The following is a 21,234-nucleotide window of genomic DNA, read 5'->3' on the forward strand; positions in this document are numbered from 1 at the left end:
TGATGTGTGATAACTGACTTACTGTGAATGGAAGAGGATACTGAACTCTGTGCTAGCATAGCTATTGAGCTATTACCTGTGTTTCTGTGAAGGTGGATTGTTATTCCTTGCAGTGTTCTGAAACTCAAAGAGACAAAAATATGTCTTTGAGGATTTCTTCAGAGCCATAATGATTTGAAGCTTGAACATACCAAAAGGGCTACCTTTTATGTATTTTCTGAGGTGACTTGGATGTCTGGGGATACTTAAGATTCAAGTAGGCTTAGGAAATCAATGGGAGTTCAGCACCTAACTTATTTATACTCTCTTGAAAACCCCAGTGGGAGCTTGTCTGCAAAGCATGACTCTTTAAGGGTAGGAATTATCCCAGAGCAACACACTTTTATTTCAAACAATGCCATCATGTGGAATTTTTCTTAAACCATCACAGTTCAAATGTAAAGATATAAATGATACTAGCTAGGACGCCCAGGGACATCACTCCATAGCTGCTTTGCTTGCTGCTGACGCCATTCACATTGCATAATGGTTTCTCACAGCAAGAAACCTTTTGATAAGTTTGATTTCGTTGCTGACTTGTTGCTGGACACACTGGAGAACACATCTTGGAGAAGATATACTTAGGCTTGTTGGGCTCTAATGCAGAAGAGATGGAAACAAAGAAAGAGAGTGCAAAAAGGGGGAATCATTGTTAAGATATTATTTCCCTCATTAAATCTGCATTGCTGAATGAAAGAAGGACAGAGACCAGTCCCCGAGGCAAATATGTCCTCTGCTCAGGAGCTGCCCCATCTAGAGCAGTCTGGTCATGTCCACACTGCTGGAACGTGGTACCGGGTCTCCCCTGGGCTCCATGTTATGACTATGCCTAAAATAGAATTAGCATGTGGGGATGGGTTTCAGCTGAAACTGTCTGAGGCAATGCTCAATCTGGTTTCCTGTCCAACAGAGTGATTTTCCTGCAGCATAAAACCAGGGGAATGTTTTGCACGACATGGAACTCAGTGTGAGAGTGCATGAAGTTGTCTGAGGGTGCAGAGCCCCAATGGACAGAGCTGAAGGATTGTGCAGGGCAGAGGGAATCAGCTGCGGTGCGGTTTTGTCCATATTTCTTTGAAAATAACCCTGGGAGTGAGCTACTGAACTATGTCCATGTACTATCATGGAGAGAGCTAGCTGGAGCGATCAGAGCAAAGCTGGGGGGAAGCTAGCAGTGAAGCAGCGCACATAGTCCTAGGCTTGAGGTCACTCTCTGGTGCTGCTATATATAGTACAAGCATTGCCCCTAACTCCTCAGGCCCATTACTGGGACTCCTGTCCTACAGCACAGACAAGGAATTGTTCTGAAACGTACTTGTTCCAACGCTGTTACGGACAGTCACACAATATTTATCTTCCTTTGTGCACATGGAAATGGTCAAACAGTTCTTGTTGGACTCCTGTTCCTGGCACGCGTAGCACATAAGTGCATAGGCTGGGGGAAGGGAACAAAAGGAGTTCACTGTTTAGAAAGAGCAATACTTACACTCTTGATACCTACCTACATTTTCCCAGTGGTAGCCTGGTGAATGCTTGTGTGTGAATGACCAGTGACTTTCTTTACCCCTTGATCCACAGTAGCAATGTTAAATCCCTCTCTGTCTCATGTGCCCCCGACTGTGAAGTGTTATCGATTTGTTTGCAATCTCTGACAGCAGTAGATGTGAGTGGAATTCAAGGATTTGGGGTCTTTTATGATGGAGATTATTGCTTAGCAATAACTTCTCTGTCCTGAGAGTTCTGTCACGTGAATTACCAATTACTGCACAGTCACTTCTCTTATGCAAGCAGTACACAGGGAGAGTCAGGTAGGACCTGAGGAATCCTGGGGCCTGGAGTGTTTCAAGGAGGTTAGCAATGCCCAGCGTCCTAGCTCTCTTTCATCTGGCTTGGAGAGTACTGTCACGTATCTTTTCTTGTGGATGAACACCACTGACTGAACTGGCCTAACCTCAGTCCTAGGAAGTCTGAGGAGACTAGTCAGATGCTCTGCTGAACTTCTTCATACTACTGTGTAAGACAGGGAATAAATGGGAAGTCTTAATCAAAATTATGGGTTGCCTGGTAAACACAGATTTGATGGGATAATTCATACATCTGCAGTACAGATGAAGAAGAGGACAGGCAGCAAAGATGGGCAGAGGTGAGTTGTCTTGTCTATCAGGGATGTACATGCTTGCCCTGAAATCCAGAAGGTGGTAGGATGAACCTCTGGAAAGCCTCTGGAAAGTAATGATGAAAAAGGACAAGCACAAGAACACAACCTGGATGAAAAAACACACCAAAGTGTGTACAGGACAGCCCTTAACTAGAGAGATTAAGTGACTTATGGGTTTGGAGGTCGTGATTGTGTTTCAAGCTAGCAAAATCATCCAGAGCAAAATATGCATGTTTGTGTAAGAGAGGGGATGAGTTACTTTAAAACACAGGTATTTTTGGAAAGGGAATCTAGCACAATACAGAATGCCTGCTAAGTTCCTGGTAAGCCTGGGGACAATCTGTCAGTACAGAAAGTGCAGAAAGCAACTGATAGGCATGTTCTTGTGAATTCAGTTCTGCCTGATAAGAAGTTGGCAGCGAGAAAGTGGAAGGGCAATGTAGGTCGGAGAGACCGGGAAATGACAAGTTCCTGATGCTAGGAAATGGGAAGGGGAAGGGGTGGGGGAAGGGATGGGAAGGAGAAGGGAAGGGATAGGAAGGGAAGGGACTGTTGACACTGAGGAGGCCATAATGTGACTTTTTTACTTTGGTCATAACTAATAAGCATGAATCTTTGTGTATGGGATAGAACATGCTAGAGTAGCATGTTTTGTGATAGAGGAGATGCAATAAGGTTTTACCAAAATTTTTGCTACAGTCTTTCATGACATTCTTATGAACAAGCTCAGGAAACACAATTGAGTGAAAATGCAACAGAATAGGTGCAGAGCCAGGCATGAGAACATGCTCACAGGGTAGTTCACAGAGGTTATTCATCACACTGGAACACTGCACCTCATAAGGTTCTCCAGAGCTCTGCTGTGGGCTCTGTACTGTTCGTTATCATCACCAGTCAGACTGGAGATGGGATAGAGGATACTCATCACATATCCAGATGATACCAAGGGGAAAGGAGCCGAAAACATTTTATAAGTAGAGTTCTAAGTGATTTTGACAGATGGATGTAACAAAAGAATGGAAAAAAGAATAGATATAGTTCAGTAAAGAGAAATGCAACGTGTTACACTAAGATAAAAATAAGTTATTTAAATATAGGATGAGAAACAACTGGTTAGGTTCCTATTAAGGACAGGGGTTTATACCGGAGTGTAAACAGCAGGAGTGACAATGTCGTGCTGCAGTAATGAAAACAAGTATTACCCTAGGGAACACAAGTAGCAATGTCATGTGCAAGATATGCAAAATGTCCTTTGCACTTTGGCAAAGCCTCAGCTGGAGCACCGATATCCAAATCTGTATTCAGCACTTCAAAAAATATGTGAAGCATTTGGAGAGAAACCAGAGGAGAAGTTGTCAGAGATCTCAAAAATATAACCTCTTAGAAAAGGTTGGAAGCATTTAGCTTGTTTAAGCAAAGCGCGCAGGGGATGAGGAAAGGCACAGTAACCTTCTTCAAGCAAGTAACAGGTAGCTGCAAAGAAGAAAGCGATAAACTGTTCGTCATGTTCTATGGTGATAACACAGGAGAAGTGTACAAAAGAGATGTCGGTTAGACATTAAGACTAACTTTCTGAAGGGAAGGGTGTCTGAGCAATTACAAGCTATGGAATCTTCTTTGCTGGAAGCTTTCAAGAATGCATTAGATGAACATCTGCCTGATTTGGTCCAGCACTGGAGCAGGGAAAAGGACCATGAACTCTTAAGATTTCTTCTGGCCAAAATATTCCTGTAATGGTAAGTTCAGGGAAGGAAATGAAGACAAACCCCCCAATATGGGCTGTGTAATCAAGGATTTTGATCAAAAAGTTGCATATTGGGGTCTTGGATGGAATCCCAGGTATGTGAGAAGAATCAAATAGCAGTTGCTTCCAAGATTACTTTTTTTCATGTGTTAGGCCAGGAGGTTACAATCTTTTACATTTGAATGTGGAAGTCTTGCTATTAGAATTTCTAACTTTCTGTGATCCAGATTGGGCTCCAGAAAGATGCTATATAAGAGATTGTCCTTAAGTTCATTTGGAAGCTGAAGCCAATATAAAATGTCATCAGCCTACTAGAGGAATAAAATATCCCACCATAAATGTCTGCTACCAGCATTTTGGATCTCCATTAGCCTTTCCCTTCACGCTAGGGACCACTGAAGATATTGCCTTTGATAATTACTCTCCAGTGACCATGATGTGTTGCTACATTCAGGAATTATGGGCAAAAAGTCCCTTTTCTTTGGTATAGTTGTACCCCTTTCTACCACCCCAAAAATTCATAGTGCTCCTGATCTTGCAGGCAGGCTACAGAACCATATGTACAAAAAGTGTAGGAGAAGGGGTTTGATACATCAGAGCGCAAGAATTAATTAGATATCTCTTTCTCAACCTCTGCTAGATATGTATCATGGTTTCTGAGAAACCATCAGGCACGTGGGAAAGACTGGCAACCTGGTCCTTATTCCTACAGGCAAGTAGCGATGTAGCAATACACGTGTATCAGTCCCAAAGAGTGCTCATTTAAAGTACCTCAGACTTCCCTTTGGGAGGAAGGATACCTTTAACGTGACATATGCATGGAAAAGCTCTTTCATCTCTGTCTCTGAGTTCATCTATAAAACTGCTCACCGGTTGCATTTCCTAGGAAGCAAGATACATGGCAAACCATGTGGCTCATGCTAGTGGATGAAGCACCAGTATAGAAAAGTCTAAATATCCCAGAATTATATGAATTAAAAAATATATATTTTATTATTTTTTCTGGCCCTTTAAGCTTGCATCATTTGGAAAGGTGTCCTAGACCAACGCATGGCTATAACCCATCATCCAGTGCGATGCAATTAGAGTTAAATCGCCTGGTACTGCCTGCTTACTTTATCAGACCTGCTCTGTAAACTGATCTCATTTCTACAACACATGGAAAACTCAATGTTAACCAAGGTGTGAAAGGAAGTTAGAAGAAGCATGGCTACAGTGTTGCAGTACTGCAAAGTTGGTGATAACCCTCTAAATTCATGCAACACAGAAAGTTGTCTCTGTCTTCTCTATAAACCTCATTCTAACTAGTAGCAGCGATAGAGGCTCACCTTGCTCCGCACACAGGACAGCAGCCAGCAAGGCGGCAAGAGTAGTCTTCATGTCCATCAGATCCTCTCAGCTGGACTGGAAAGGTGTTTGGAGAGCAGGTTATATACCTTCTGAACAGCAGCAGTTATACAGGTTTCAGGTGGCTCACAGGTGGATGTGAAATCAGCCCAAGGGTGTGTAATGTGCATGTGGGAGTTCTCCGTGCTGGAGCCCATGGAAATCACAGTCACCTTTGTGAAAAGTCCTTTTAATACCACATTCTTGCTCTTCCAGTCTCATGAGTAATGGGGAATAAGCTCCTGCTCTTCTCTCCTCTGAGCTTTTTCCTTTACTTCCTTCTGTCTTTCCAACAGCAGATGCTGCATTGATTAAATAGCAGGGCCTGGAGGCATGAGGAATTAGTCCTAGCAGTGCATTTTTCTAGTCCCTTTGGATCATTAATGGTGGATGTACCAGGGCTCATGATATACTGTTCTTTTTCTTTAACTATTCCACAGAATCACAAGGCCAGATTCTCAACTGGCCTAAACCGGTTTAGCTCCAATGAAGTCAGTATATTTTACACTGTATGAAATTAGCTGATAGCTAGTTAAACGGAAGATGTTCTTCAAATTTTCATGACAGTCTTCATTTCTTTTTCACTTTTCCATTACCCATACATAATCCCTTTTCTCTTGGTTGTACTTTTCAAATACCTTTCAAATACAAAACACATTTTATTTAATGAAGTTTTCCTCCTATTTCAGGGAGCCATTAGAGGGTCTACTTTTCTCCAGGACTAGCAGCTTCTGGAAATCACACCTCCATTTAAGATATCACAAGTTGGCATCCTGGAATTACTAGTCTACTCTCAAAAATGTATCCTTTTCAATCTCTCCTCTTAAATCAGTCCCTTTCCTCCCTTCCTCTGTGTTGCTCTCCTCCGAATCCCTTAGCATGGCTCTGGTTCTGATGTTCTGGGAAAGAGACCCTAATACAAGATGCATCTTGTAAGAATTCAAGCTGCCATCTCAGAATGATGGTTCCTCCAAGCTGAGATTAGGCCTGGACATCAGGTAGCAAACACGCAAAAGAGGAAGTTGCCAAAAAGCCCTTTTACTGGCAACTGTGGAATAACATAACAGGTGGTTCCCTAGTAGTGACCATCAGTAGGGTGTTCGTTCCTTGCAGCACAAGGGGTTGTTTCCTTTCTATGTGTCTAATATTAAGCCTCTCAACACTGGATTATTTCATTATCCGTGTGAGTGTCTAATATTTTTCAGGTCCTCCTAAAACTGTTCCTGTTCGGTAGTGAATTCCACAGTTATGCAAGCCTGAAGTGAAGAAGGACATCCTCACTGCTGTGTTTGGAGATGTATGAGGTCAGCAGGGGACACAGCAATGATCAGCTCGAGCCTTCTGCTTTGCCAATGCCATTGGGTGTACAACCCAAGTGGGTTACAAACAGGTTGCACTTCACAATCAGTGGGTGTCTCCTCTTGCTGGTGTTTTGCAATTAGAGTTATAGGAAGCATCAATTTTTCCTTCTTTGTTCCATTAATTGTCCCATAGCCTTCTGCTGTGTATATGCCCGTTCCCTTCTTCCGTGAATGAAACAGTCCTCAAATTGTTACCATATTTCCCACCACATCTGATGACCTTTCCAGCACCTATTGTTTTTACATGGGCCTTGATGCGGTGGTACATTGGCTCAGTGCTTTCATCAGGCCTCCAACTTGCAAGTCTGCTCTGAGAAAGTAGTGAGGCTGAAACAGCCCCAGCACTGTCAACAAATGTGTACCAAGTGTAAGGAGAGAAATTTGGGAAGAAAATCAGCTTCTCCATGTCAAAAAGTTATCTGGGAGTGGTCCCCAGGACATTAAAGTCTTTGTTAGTACCTAGACATAGTGCAATGCTGGAGCATGCCCTCTTCCCAGCATCTGAAGAGCACTGATTTTGCAGCACAGTGACTAGAGCACAGCGATTCCTTCTTTCTCAGGAGAACAGATTATAAAACTCAGACAGTCAGAGGCAACAATTAAGCAGCCAGAGTCAAGAGGGTGTATCCTGCTGACCATCATCCTGGCTGTCGGCCTGGAGGAGGGCCTGGAGCAACAAGCCATGCAGAGACAGCAGGTAAGAAGTAAGATTGTAAAAAACCCAGGGAGCTGAAGCACCTCTGTAGAGTGATCCCATCACTACCAATTCAGGAAAAAAAAAAGTGCTAACAATTTGGGAACACTAAAATGGACCTCAGAATGGAGCCATGAGTTGCCTAAAGGATGATAGAGCAGCATTTAATTTTGAAAAAAGGTTGCTTTTGCCATTTTCCACGGCTTCTAGAAACTTTTTGGACCAAGTCAAGACCCTGTTTTTATCTTAGGCATCCATATTATCTCTTGCTGTCACTGATTCACTGGGTGTTGATCTGATCTCAGAGAGAAAGGGAAGAAATTTAAGATTATTGGTGGAAAACGTAACCACACTGTTCAAGGAGAGCAGAAGGTAGCATAGGTCCTTCTGTATCACCGGTGCAAAAGCTCTGAGCGAGGGAAAAGAAGAGCCAAAGTTAAACCACCTCCTACAAGAATCACAGAATCACAGAATCGTTTAGGTTGGAAGGGACCTCTGGAGATCATCTCGTCCAACCTCCCTGCTCAAGCAGGGTCACCTAGAGCATATTGCCCAGGATCACATCCAGACGGGTTTTGAATATCTCCAGCGAAGGAGACTCCACCACCCCTCTGGGCAACCTGTTCCAATGCTCTGTCACCCTCACAGTCAAGAAGTTTTTTCTCAGGTTCAGATGGAACTTCCTGTGGTTCAGTTTCTGCCCATTGCCTCTTGTCCTGTTGCTGGGCACCACGGAGAAGAGGCTGGCCTCATCCTCTTGACACTCCCCCTTCAGATACTTGTACACGTTGATGAGATCCCCTCTCAATCTTCTCTTCTCCAGGCTGAACAGGCCCAGCTCTTGCAGTCTTTCTTCATAGGAGAGATGCTCCAGCCCTCTAATCATCTTGGTAGCCCTCCGCTGGACTCTCTGCAGGAGTGCCATGTCTCTCTTGTACTGGGGAGCCCAGAACTGGACACAGTACTCCAGGTGAGGCCTCACCAGGGCTGAATAGAGGGGCAGGATCACCTCCCTCGACCTGCTGGCAACACTCTGCCTAATGCACCCTAGGATCCCATTGGCCTTCTTGGCCACAAGGGCACACTGCTGGCTCATGTTTAACTTGTTGTCCACCAGCACTCCCAGGTCCTTCTCGGCAGAGCTACTTTCCAACAGGTCAACCCCCAGCCTGTACTGGTGCATGGGATTATTCCTGCCTAGGTGCAGGACCTTGCACTTGCCTTTGTTGAACTTCATGAGGTTCCTCTCCGCCCACCTCTCCAGCCTGTCCAGGTCCCTCTGAATGGCAGCACAGTCTTCTGGTGTGTCAGCCACTCCCCCCAGTTTAGTATCATCAGCAAACTTGCTGAGGGTGCACTCTGTCCCTTCCTCCAGGTCATTGATGAATATATTGAACAAGACTGGGCCCAGGACTGACCCCTGGGGGACACCACTAGCCACAGGCCTCCAACTTGACTCTGCGCCATTCACCACAACGCTCTGAGCTCGGCCATCCAGCCAGTTCTCAAGCCACCTCACCGTCCACTCATCTAGCCCACACTTCCTGAGCTTACCTGGGAGGATGTGATGGGAGACAGTGTCAAAAGCCTTGCTGAAGTCCAGAAAGACAACATCCACTGCTCTGCCCTCATCTACCCAGCCAGTCATTCTGTCATAGAAGGCTATCAGATTGGTCAAGCATGATTTCCCTTTGGTGAATCCATGCTGACTACTCCTGATCACCTTCTTGTCCTCCAGATGCTTAGTGATGACCTCCAGGATGAGCTGTTCCATCACCTTTCCCGGGATGGAGGTGAGGCTGACAGGCCTGTAGTTTCCTGGCTCCTCCTTCTTGCCCTTTTTGAAGACTGGCGTGACATTGGCTTTCTTCCAGTCCTCAGGCACCTCTCCTGATCTCCAGGACCTTTCAAAGATGATGGAGAGAGGCCTAGCGATAACATCCGCCAGCTCCCTCAGCACTCGTGGGTGCATCCCATCGGGGCCCATGGATTTGTGGATGTCAAGTTTGGACAAAAGATCTCTAACCCGATCCTCCTCAACCAAGGGAGAGTCTTCCTTTCTCCAGCCTTCCTCTCTTGTCTCCAAGGTCTGGAATTCCTCAGGACTGGCCTTAGCAGTGAAGACTGAAGCAAAGAAGGCATTCAATAACTCTGCCTTCTCTGTATCCTTTGTCGCCAGGGCACCCGCCCCTTTCAGCAGCGGGCCCACGTTTTCCCTAGTCTTCCTTTTGCTATTGATGTATTTGAAGAAGGCCTTCTTGTTGTCCTTGACATCCCTTGCCAGATTTAATTCCAACTGGGCCTTAGCCTTCCTTGTCGCATCCCTGCACGCTCTGACAACGTCCCTGTATTCCTCCCAAGTGGCCTGTCCCCTTTTCCACATTCTGTACACTTCCTTCTTCTGCTGGAGTTTGGCCAGGAGTTCCTTGCTCATCCAAGCACCTAATTCAGGCAGGGCAAGGCTACCTTAGCTGATTCAGGTCCTGACATGGTGACTCAGAGCACTGAAGAGGCACCAGAGCCTTATATAATCCATGCAGAGGGCACCAGCTGTCTCCCAGGAGCTATCTCAAGTATCTGAGTGAGATATCGACCCCCTTCCTGAGATCCTTCCATGTCATCCCAGATGTTTCTGCAGGGCAGTTTGCAGAGGATGTGGCAAGTATGCAGCCATGGGAGCCAACAAGTAAGAAACCCTGGGCGGAGCGATGTGGAATTAGGCACCTAATTCTGCCCCCATCTGCGTGGGAGATGTCACATCAGGACGTCTCAGGAAGGCTGGCAGAGGGCAGTTTCTTACACAACAGCCTATTTCCAAGGGAGGGCTCGCTGCAGAAGAAAGAGGCATGGTTTTAAGACCTTCCATGCTTCAGGGCAATTGCTGCTCCCACCTGCTGATAAGGACCCTGTTATATAATTTGAGACATGGATCAGTCTTTGGCCCACATGCGTCAGTTGAGTTGCTAGGCAGAAGGGAATGCAAAACCTGTGGGGCCAGGGAGAAACCAGTCGAGAGCGAGGCAGGCGGGGCCGTGGATGGAGCTTCCCCCTTAGGGACAGGACTCTTGGGTTCCCAGTGTTGTTCATAACTCCATGCAGCAGCTGTAAGTGGGTCATGAAACTCTGAAATGCAGAATCAGGCTCTTCCATGTGCCTTTGCCCTCTTTGCCCACACATTTTTATACCTTCCTTCATGTTCTTGCTTTCCTCCCAATCCAAAATGGAGATGCTGCCAAGTTCAGGTAGCTCTAAACAGGACATGACCTTATTTTAAACATGGACACCAAGAGCAGGTCTACATTCACAAACTCAACAGGATAAGACTTGTCTCTCAGTTGCTAATACCGCCCCGGCTTGGCCCTGGCCTGTGCCAACCAGCATCGTCCCTAACAAATTCTAAGCCCATGGGTATCACCACCTTGGAGTGTGGGTGTGGGGCAGACTTTAGCCATCCAAGGCCACAGAACAATTTTTTGTTTGTTTTATTTCCTAGCAGAGATGTAGCCTTTCATCCCAATCTTATCCCTATTAGGTACAGTGGTAGGTGGCCAGAGTGGAGTACTCGGCAGCCTGTTGTCACCCTGTAGCCAACATCTCTTCAGTGGTCAGTAGAAGCAGAGATTGAACCCTCTGGCTCAGCTGGGCGGAGCTGCTCACTGCAAACACTTGTCTCTCTCCCTTGACGCCTGCAGCTAAAGTGGAGTCTAAAGTGGAGATGAATTCAGTCCATCAGGACTCTTAAAGGCCATATGATTCCAGAGCATGCAGTCTTCCTGGACGTGTAGACACCTGTTTCCAAGCAGGCTATGATCTGAGCACAGCAATTTCTGCTTTCTCATCAGGTCCCTTTGCAAAACACAACAAAGAAGGGCGGCAAGATTCAAATGTGTGTACCACACTGATATCTCTAAATCTGGCAGGAGAGGAAGCAAGGTGAAGGTTATAGATTGGTCAAAGAGGCCAGGAAGAAGAATGGAGCCAGCTCAGTTCGGGGGTGACAAGGCCATAGAAACCACAAGGACAAATGAGAGTAATGGAAAAAGATAGAGTATTTCTGGCCAGCCTTGGATTAGCAGATGACTGTACTTGGTGAACACCTAGGCAGTGGGAGCCAAGAAGGAGAAAAAATGAGAAAGAAAAGAGAGAGCAATTAGCTCTAGAAAAAAATAGTAAGAAAATAGAGAGAGGGAGAGTAGAGACAAAGCCCAGAGTGAGCCTGGATGAAGAAGCCAATAAGGAAGACTAGGACTGAAAAAACAGCCAGGAGCTACATGTCTGGGGGTTAGAGGTAAGGGGTTAGAGGTTAGAGGTCTGCAGAGGGAAAATCAGCTGGGCAAGCTGCACCCAACCAATTGTCCCGGGAGATCTCTTCTGGGGCAATCCTACATGGAGGATTCCCTAGCTCAGGAGAAAGCATTTCAGCCTTGTGTGACTCACTTTGGAAGGATTTGAGGGGACAAATCTCTCATTCCTGACTAAGGTTATCCACAAGGAAAGTCAGAGCAGGGAAGTGTATTCCTGCAGTTATAACCCAGGTAGAAAACCTTAACAGCAAACACAAACATTTGATTTCAAGGTCATCGAGAGTGGAAGTTAATTTTTTTGTTACAGATGGAGCTGAGATCTCCTGACTCCAGCATACACAGGATAGAAACCGCATCTCTTTGTTGATGATTCTCCCTTTAAGCACCATGCAAGATACTTTTCTTCCCTTTCAAAATAATCCTTAATGCTTATAAAGCAACTTCCACGAGAAGATCTTAAATCACTTTAAAAAAAGCTTAATGCCCAAGATCCCTTCATGGTAGGTCCCATCTTGTCCCCTCTGTTTGCCTGCTGGAGAGCTCAACAGCTATTTCCTTCCAACCTGCTGATCCACAAGCGAAACTGGAAACAAGTTAAATAGAATAATGTTTGCTCTGAAATGTAGACAGAAAATGATACTTCTGCCAAGGCAAAAAAAAAGAAACTCTGGGAAGAGGCTTCCTGAAGCGAATGCAAGGCAAATTTGATATATTTCAGTATCGTTTCAATGCAACTTGCAGACTAACGCCTCCATTCTTGTTGCTGCTACCACGAATGTTTCAAGCTGCTATGCCTGAAGTGTCATACCGCACGCTCACACAATAGACTAAAATAACACTTTATTGTGCCCATCTTCCGTTTAACAGCTACAATATCAAAGCCTTCCTCAGAACAAAATGATGTGGGGCAGAAAATGGTAAAAAGGGAAAAATGACATAGGGGAAAGATAGGGCTAAAAGGAAGAGGAATAAATGCATGGAGTGACACAGGCCAACAGTAGGAGAGATGGTCCCTGTACAGTGCCCCTGTGCAAGGACAGGGCTCCTCATCATGACTTTCTCTTCCCACCAGCATTCTGAGGTAGGTCCATGCTCTTATGTGTGTTCATCAGAGCGTGGTAAGAGCAAAAGTATTTGCTGATGGGGTGTGAAGTTCCAGTTAGGAGAAACGGGGTGGTGTTCACACTGGCAAAACCTCTGTAGAGCAGAGATGATGATTCCTTGCAATGTAAGGCCAAGCAGCTTCTTTCTCCCCAGCCCCTTTACAGCCCCAGTCGGAGGACACAGATGAGACTGGCCAAGATGCCCACAGCTGTCACAGTGTAGCTGGTTTTCACACTGCTGGCTCCACTGATATTGCACAGGGAAGTCTCACAGCAGCTGGTAGCAATGCCTGCTACACCAATATTCAGATTTATTGATGGACAAACTGCAGAACACTTCTTGGTAATATGCTGACTGCGGTCATTACCTGAATGAGGGAGAGAGAGAACAGAGAAATTCATCATTTTGTCTTACATATTTTTTACAAACAACAATGACAGACTGTTTGAGCAATATCCCGGGTGGGGGGGGGGGGGGGAATACATTGTTCTGTATTTAACTGTTGTTTTTCCCTTGGATTTTGGCACCCCTTGGATCCCTTGGATTCCACCTTCATCTCTGTACGTGTGACCTTTGGAGGGCCTTGCATGTCCATCTAGCCCAGCAGACTTCCTAACAACACTAGCCTCCCTCTAGCACTTCATGCGTGATAACTAGAAATAGATCCCAAATTCAAAGCTTTGAGCAGCCAAAGAGACCACCTCCAGACCTCAAGAATCTTCTGCTGTTTTCAGGGCCAGCTAAGTGCAACCTGGGGTAGGGATTTGGAGAAGCAATGTGTTTGCACAGTGCAAGGTGTGCAAGACTTCATTGCTACTGTGCTTTGGGGTTGCTCCCACCATGATACCTGGTCCCCTCAAGTATCATCACTTCATGAATGTGAACTTGGAGATAAGACAAGGGGTTCATGCAGAGAAATCCTCTCTCTTTTAATAGCTCACTCTCCTAAGCGCAAGTTAATGATCAATGCAGTGCTGTTATGCTGTGTTGTGACAGAAAGGGGTTATGCTGAGTTCCCACCTGCTGCAGTATTTGCTTGCTGTGTGCTGCAATCCTTATTAATTCTTCCTCCACACTTCATAGTGGGAAGATGTTCTGCATTCCATATAATCAGAAGCTCCTTTCTCATCAGAGCCTTAGAAAAGCTTCGCACTTACCAAGCCCAGTGGAAGTATACGTTGTGAGACAGTATTTCTCATAATCAGAACACTTGGTTGTACTGAGACACTGTATGTTGGAAGATGCATCTTTGCATGTGAAACATGTCAGGGAAAAAGCTGCAAAAGAACCACACAACACCCATCAGTCACTTCTGGAAATGCTGCTAGAAACACAAAACTGTCAATGCTGGTCCAGACCAAAGACCTATCCAGTGACCACAAATAGACACCCAAAGAAGCATAAGAACAGGACAGGAGTGTATGAAATTCAGCTCCAGGAACTTTCCTGGACCCAAATTACTTTAAGCTCAGATTCCTGATCTGATTGGTTTGCTTATTTATTAACTGCAAGGGATCTTTCTTCTGGATACTTACCGAGTCTCCCTTGAGGCCATTTAAAGTTCTGTCATCCCAAATGTGCTTTTGGAAGGAGTTCTCCCGGTCTACTACCACTTGCAGCATGAAGCTCTTTTGTTTTCTTTCCAACCTCTAGCCTCGCTTGCTGGCCGCTAGTTCTTGTACTGAAAGAGACCAGCTGGTTCCTATCCACGCTTTATCACATCCTCTTCAGGTAATTTCTTTCCCACACTGAAGACCCCTGGCCTGCACATCCTTTCTCAGAGCACACAGATCAACAGTGAATTCTTTAAAAAAATGTTTGAATACAAAGAGGAAGAGAAAGACCTGAGAGTAACTACGTTGTCTGTACCGGACAGGATTTTTGTTGCTAAATGCCCCTACACGTAGCTCAAGTGAGGGACAAGTGATGTAGCTCTGCATTTCTGTGTTGCCTGGGAAGACTGGACACTTGTCTTTGGCTGTTTCATTTTCAGAGATCTCATGCTGGGAGACAGTCCTGAACCTGTAGAAGGCAGGACTCTGCAAACTAACCCCTCAACTGCAACATGTTATTTTTTTATGGCCATCCGTGGGAGAAGACTGTCTAACACTTGAAAATGCGTACATCTGTAACACCATGCATCTGCAAAGCACTGTGCTTGTATGGATGAATGAAAACAGCCTGCACTCAAGTGAGATAAAGCAGTCATTCGTAAGAAAGAGATCCTTGGGGAGGGTTTCTTTGCATGATAAGGGAAATTTCCTACTCATCCGTTTATCTGAACAAACGTTCTTGCCATAATGTCACCCTCTGGAGACTAGACAAATTCTTCTCTTCTTCTTGGAGTTCAGGATCCTACAAGGAGAAAGCAGGGCAATAAGTAGGATTACAACCCTTGACTTCAGGAGAGCTAACTTTGGCCTCTTCAGGGACCTACTTAGGGGAACCTCATGGGGTAGGACCCCCGAAGGAAGGGGGGTCCAAGAAAGCTGGTTAATTTTCAAGCATCACTTCCTCCAGGCTCAAGATCGGTGCATCCCTTTGAGTAAGAAGTCGAGCAAAGCGGGCAGGAGACCTGCATGGATGAGCAAGGAACTCCTGGCAAAACTCCAGCAGAAGAAGGAAGTGTACAGGATGTGGAAAAGGGGACAGGCCACTTGGGAGGAACATAGGGATATTGTCAGAGTATGCAGGGATGCGACAAGGAAGGCTAAGGCCCATTTGGAATTAACTCTGTCAAGGGATATCAAGGTCAACAAGAAGGGCTGCTTCAAAAACATCAGTAGCAAAAGGAAGACTAGGGACAATGTCGGCCCGCTGCTGAATGGGGCGGGTGCCCTGGTAACAAAGGATACAGAGAAGGCAGAGTTATTGACTGCCTTCTTTGCTTCAGTCTTCACTGCTAAGGCCAGTCCTGAGGAATTCCAGAGCCTGGGGACAAGAGAGGAAGGCTGGAGAAAGGAAGACTCTCTCTTGGTCAAGGATGATCATTTGTGCAAACTTGACATCCACAAATCCATGGGCCCCAATGGGATGTACCCACAAATGCTGAGGGGGCTGGCAGATGTGAGTGCTAAGCCACTCTCCATCCTCTTGGAAAGGTCCTGGAGAACAGGAGAGGTGCCTGAGGACTGGAAGAAAGCCAGTGTCACCCCAGTCTTCCCAAAGGGCAAGAAGGAGGAGCCAGGAAACTGGCAGCCTCCCCTCCGTCCCTGGAAAGGTGATGGAACAGCTCATCCTGGAGGTCAGCACTAAGCATGTGGAGGACAAGAAGGTGATCAGGAGTAGTCAGCATGGATTCACCAAAGGGAAATCATGCTTGACCATGGAACGACTCTGAGGGAATGACTGGCTGGGTAGAGGAGGGCAGAGCAGTGCATGTTGTCTACCTGTCTACTTCAGCAAGGCTTTTGACACTCTCTCCCATCACATCCTCCTAGGTAAACTCAGGAAGTGTGGGTTGGATGAGTGGACGGTGAGGTGGATTGAGGAGTGGCTGGATGGCAGAGTTCAGAGGGTTGTGGTCAGTGGTGCAGAGTGGAGTTGGAGGCCTGAAGCTAGTGGTGTCCCCCAGGGGTCAGTCCTGGGTCCAGTCTTGTTCAATGTATTCATCGATGACCTGGAGGAAGGGACAGAGTGCACCCTCAGCAAGTCGGCTGAGGATACTGAACTGGGGGGAGTGGCTGACACACCAGAAGGCTGTGGTGCCATACAGAGGGACCTGGGCAGGCTGGAGAGTGGGGCCGAGAGGAACGTGGGGAAGTTCAACGAAGGCAAGCGCAGGGTGCTGCACCTGGGCAGGAATAACCCCAGGCCCCAGGACAGGCTGGGGGCTGACCTGCTGGAAAGTAGCTGTGCAGAGAAGGACCTGGGTGTGCTGGGGGACAACAAGTTAATTGTGAGCCAGCAATGTGCCCCTGTGGCCAAGAAGGCCAAAGGGATCGTGGGCTGCATTAGGAAGAGTGTTGCCAGCAGGTGGAGGGAGGTGATCCTCGGCCTCTCCTCAGCCCTGCGGAGGCCTCCCCTGGAGTACTGTGTCCACTTCTGGGCTCCCCACGACAAGAGAGACATGGCGCTGCTGGAGAGAGTGCAGTGGAGGCCTACAAAGATGGTGAGGGGACTGGAGCATCTCTGCTCTGAAGAGAGGCGGAGAGAGCGGGGCCTCTTTAGCCTGGAGAAGAGAAGCCTGGCAGGTGATCTCCTCCATGTGTACAAGTTTCTGAAGGGAGGGTGTCAAGAGCATGGGGCCAGACTCTTCTCCGTGGTGCCCAGCAACACGACCAGAGGCAATGGGCACAAACGGGAACACAGGAAGTTCCATGGGAAGATGAGGAAAAACTTCTTGACTGTGAAGGTGCCTGAGCACTGGAACAGGTTGCCCAGAGAGGTGGTGGAGTCTCCTTCGCTAGAGATAGTCAAAACCCGTCTGGATGTGATCCTGGGCAATATGCTCTAGAGGACCCTGCTTGAGCAGGGGGGTTGGACTAGATGATCTCCAGAGGTGCCTTGCAACCTCAGCCGTTGTGTGATTCTGTGATTCTGTGATTCTGATTCTCATTTCTGAGTTCTCCTTATCTGTGGCCAGTTAATGCCCATCTTATTCCTATAGCAGCACTGTTTAGCTTCTTCTCCCTTGCCCTTCTCCCTTGTCTGAGATTCTTTGCCCTTGTCAATGTCTTTACTAGGAATGTTCCTACCTCCTTTCAGCCCATATTTGACGTTAGATAAGCTCATCTGGCCCGAACAGGTCTCCACTCTCCAGTGGCCTACCAGCCCAGACATGACCCAAGTGACTAGAGTGTACACTCTATTTCGGAGAAAGGTGTAACAGTTCCTTTTAGGATTTTATTCATCCTTTTCTGTCTCTGGAAGCTGCGTCCTGTCCCCACAGCAGCTGGACAGTCCATCCACCCTTTCCGTGGCCACTCAGCCCTGACCTTCACTTTCCTCTTGTGGTCTCTCGTCCTCGCAGATCCTATTATCTCCCACTGAAGAGTCACTAGCAGAGGTCACAGGGGCCAGGTGACTAGGCTGACAGTGACTCAGATACCATCTCCTTCTTTTCTCATTTTCGACACCCTTAATATTTCAATAGCCTTTAACATGGCACCCAGTTGCCTCTGACTTGGTGATATGAATGTTATGATTTGCTTCCAGCCTTGGTCATGGGCATTTCCAGACCCTCTTGGCTGTCCTGCCTGGCTTCTGTTTTCAATACTACCGTGACGCTGCAGGCAACATATGTTTTTAGTGCCTCTTTTTTAGCCTCCTTAGGCTCTTCTCCCTCTTTAGACCATCCTCACACAAAGTGGCATGACCTCATTCTCCACTCCACCCTACTAGAAACCACCCTCTCATCCCCGAGTCACCCTTACACTGGAGCACAGTCCCCAGACAGGGTTTTCCAGACATGTAGCTCACTTTATTCCTTAAGTTAAATTAATGCAACTTCTTTTGAGAAGCCCATTCTTGGAAAAATTTCCTGAATTCATGTAGGAAAGAGTGGCACTTGATGGGTGCACTTGTCTTGTTTCATCCCAACCACCCAAGGCTGATTATTTAGGATTCCGGCTGTCCTCAGACTCTTCTGGTAGGGGAAGCAGGCAGGCACCTGCAGGGCTGATTTTACCAATCTCCTTTTGTGCTCAGGAGGCTTCTCTTTTTCTCATCATCGACTTTAGAGGACTTTGGAGGCACTTGAGCTGCTAACCTAGTAGCTCAGTGAAAAGCCTGGAGTCAAGCAGGACAATTTTGATCCTCGTTATTGTCAAATACATAAGGTAAGCATTTCAGCACAAAAATTGAGGGAAATAGTCTTCTCTCTCCTGGTAAGTACAAGAATTGCTCATGCTATCAAAAAGATTTCTGATTTTGCTGTTGCTGTTGAGGCATTTACTGCAATGAGGGTTGAGTGGAGAAGGGTTACAACACTTCTTTCATAATGTCCCCTACTCAAGTTGCAAAACCTGGGGTTAAACCAGACTGTCCTTGAAGGTCTCCAGTCTGTCTCCAGAAAGACCTCTACCCTGCTTGGAATGGAGACCCACAAGGAGCATTTTCATGTAATTCCAGCCACCCAGAGAAATGACTTAAGTGTGTAATGCATTAGCAAGTGCAAGCGCTGGTAGATGTGGGATTTACGCTGTTAAAATCAGACAGATTCTGGATTAATTGGAACAGCCACAAGCTTTCTGGCTAGACTGCACAGCAAAGTGGTACTAAGTACGTGTTAATTTTCCCTGACTCTTTTAGTAAGTTTGCTGTCTCATTATGTGATTTTTTTAAAAAAATATGATTACAGTTGATAAGCTGCTGGAAAGGATCCTTTTATTACCCTCCACTTTTTCACCCCCTTAAGCACAATAATTTAGCACATGCTGAGTTCAAAGTCTGTGAAATCGCATTGACTTCATTAAGAACATTCGCAACCCCAAATTAAGTATGAGCCTAAGTGCTCTGCCAGACCAGGACCAGGATGGCCAGTAGTTTGCAGGTAAAACCCTACAATGAAACTGAGAAAGAGTCAGTTTGCAATAAGGGAAAATCCCCAGAGCAGAGGGAGTGCAATATTGCTATGGATACTCCTCTCCTGACCCTGAGCACACCCCTGTTCACACAGGGCCTCTTCCTCAGGCATGGGCAGCAGTCCTTGGCAGATCCCAGAACAGCAAGTTTTACAGTGCTAGTTCCCAGCACATCTTTCCCAAAAGCCACAGCCCATTGCCAGAATGAGAATGGGACTCTTTGCATCTCCACCTCAGGCCAGAGATCAAAATCGACAAAGTTGCACCTCAAAGCAACAAACTGCAAGAAAGAAGTGAGAGCCAGAATAGCATCTCCTGGTGGACATGGCCATCTTTACCAATGAAGTTAATTAGGGCTTGAATTTGCAACCACTGACAAAACAAGGGAAAAAAAAACAAACAGTTAAAATAATTGCTTGTAGTTTTATGTCAGATTTACAACCTTACTGCTACAACTTTACTCCCTTCTCTATCCAGCTCGGGATAACCCATTACTAGCTTCACTTCTCACATAGCTGCGCTAGGTCTCAGGGCTCTCAATTCCCGAAGCTGAGCCACTCCAGGGGCTGCGATGGGACTGAAAGGGTCAGGTGAGGTGGGTCTTTCACCTCCCACCTCAGCTCCTCAGCTCTCTTCCAACTCCCCCTGGTGTGGATAAGTCCCCCTTCTTGAAGAGACATTTGATAAAAGAAAAGGGCCAGCTATTCCTTACCCAGATGACTGTAATATTCAACAAAGCCTAATGACCCTCAGCATTACTGTTCACATTGCAAAGCTCCCTCGTTACCCTGCAATAGCGAAGACCTGCCCTGACTCTAGGATCGTGCTAGTGCAAAGGGATCCTTGGGGACTCACCACGCTCCGTGCACAGGGCTATGACCAGTACGGCAAGAAGAAAAGCCTTCATCCTTTATAGGTCTTTGCAGCCTCCGAATCAGGCAGGATTCACTCAGGGCAGTTTTTATACCTCTGCAGTGTTTGCTTTGATGATAGGATAATAACCATAGCGTTCCTGTGTCAGATGGCTGGTGATTAAGACTAACGTGTCCCTGCCTGTATGTGGAAGTCTGTCTTGTTGGAAACCTGAAAGGGCGTATATTTTTCCAAGTTCTTCTTCTTGATGTTTCACAACGTGGCTTGTTCATCTGGTGCATGTACGCAACAGTTTCTAATTCTGGATAAGTGGAAGAAGAGCAAAACACAAAAACAAAACCCTGCGTCCATGTGAGAAGAGAAAGGCTTTCCTTTCCAGGCTAGCTTGGGTGTCAGAGCAGGCTGCATCTTGAAAATCCCATCCTTGCACACAGTTTTAATGCATATGGAAATTACTTGAATTTGAAATTGAAATTGTGTTTGAAACTTATTCCAAAATGTCTCCCAGGATTGTGAAAGCAACTAGATGAGAAGAGCAATCTCTCCTTCCACTGCATTTCATCGGGGACCAGATACAATTTTCTGTGGGCCTTTTTGAAACTGCAGTTCAAAATCATAAATGATTGTCTTCAAAAACTGGCTATTTTATATGGAGGAAAATGTTATCTTATTGAAAAATAAATTCCACTGAGCAATGAAAATGACCACTTAAATTAAAAAAGAAAAATAAAACGCATCCCAAGCATGTTGAACAAGCTATATTTTCTTTTATTGTTGTTTTTCCCCCCCACAAATTACAAAACTGGAAGGTCTTTAAAAAAATAAATGTCAGAGAGGGAAAAAAAAGCAGTTAAAGCTTGGAGAATGAGGGATTATCCGACCAAGGCTCTCAACTTATTAGTTCTTCTGAAAAAAAAAGATGCATACAAATATATATATATATAGCCAGCCAAAATGATGTGAAATACCAAATAGGAGTAGTCGGCTGGGTTTCCATATGGTGCTCTTCTTTCCTCCTCTTTTACTGTGCTTCTTCCTATCTCCCTG

General features: G+C 46.0%; 2 protein-coding genes across 2 annotated transcripts; both read right to left on the reverse strand.

Annotated features, from left to right (window-relative positions):
• Positions 1-363: 363 nt before the first annotated feature.
• On the reverse strand, positions 364-7,928 carry LOC138066104 (lymphocyte antigen 6E-like). The gene is made up of 3 exons (XM_068933508.1): positions 5,270-7,928; positions 1,355-1,474; positions 364-636 (listed from the first exon to the last, which is right to left on the reverse strand). The coding sequence occupies exons 1-3, from the start codon at positions 5,325-5,327 to the stop codon at positions 425-427; spliced, it is 390 nt and encodes a 129-aa protein (XP_068789609.1). The 5' UTR covers positions 5,328-7,928; the 3' UTR covers positions 364-424.
• A 1,863-nt stretch (positions 7,929-9,791) lies between these two features.
• LOC138066105 (lymphocyte antigen 6E-like) lies at positions 9,792-20,639 on the reverse strand. The gene is made up of 3 exons (XM_068933509.1): positions 20,170-20,639; positions 13,948-14,067; positions 9,792-13,157 (listed from the first exon to the last, which is right to left on the reverse strand). The coding sequence occupies exons 1-3, from the start codon at positions 20,219-20,221 to the stop codon at positions 12,949-12,951; spliced, it is 381 nt and encodes a 126-aa protein (XP_068789610.1). The 5' UTR covers positions 20,222-20,639; the 3' UTR covers positions 9,792-12,948.
• Positions 20,640-21,234: the final 595 nt, after the last annotated feature.

Source organism: Struthio camelus, chromosome 2 (assembly GCF_040807025.1).
Source record: "Struthio camelus isolate bStrCam1 chromosome 2, bStrCam1.hap1, whole genome shotgun sequence".
In the NCBI taxonomy this organism is placed as follows: domain Eukaryota; kingdom Metazoa; phylum Chordata; class Aves; order Struthioniformes; family Struthionidae; genus Struthio; species Struthio camelus.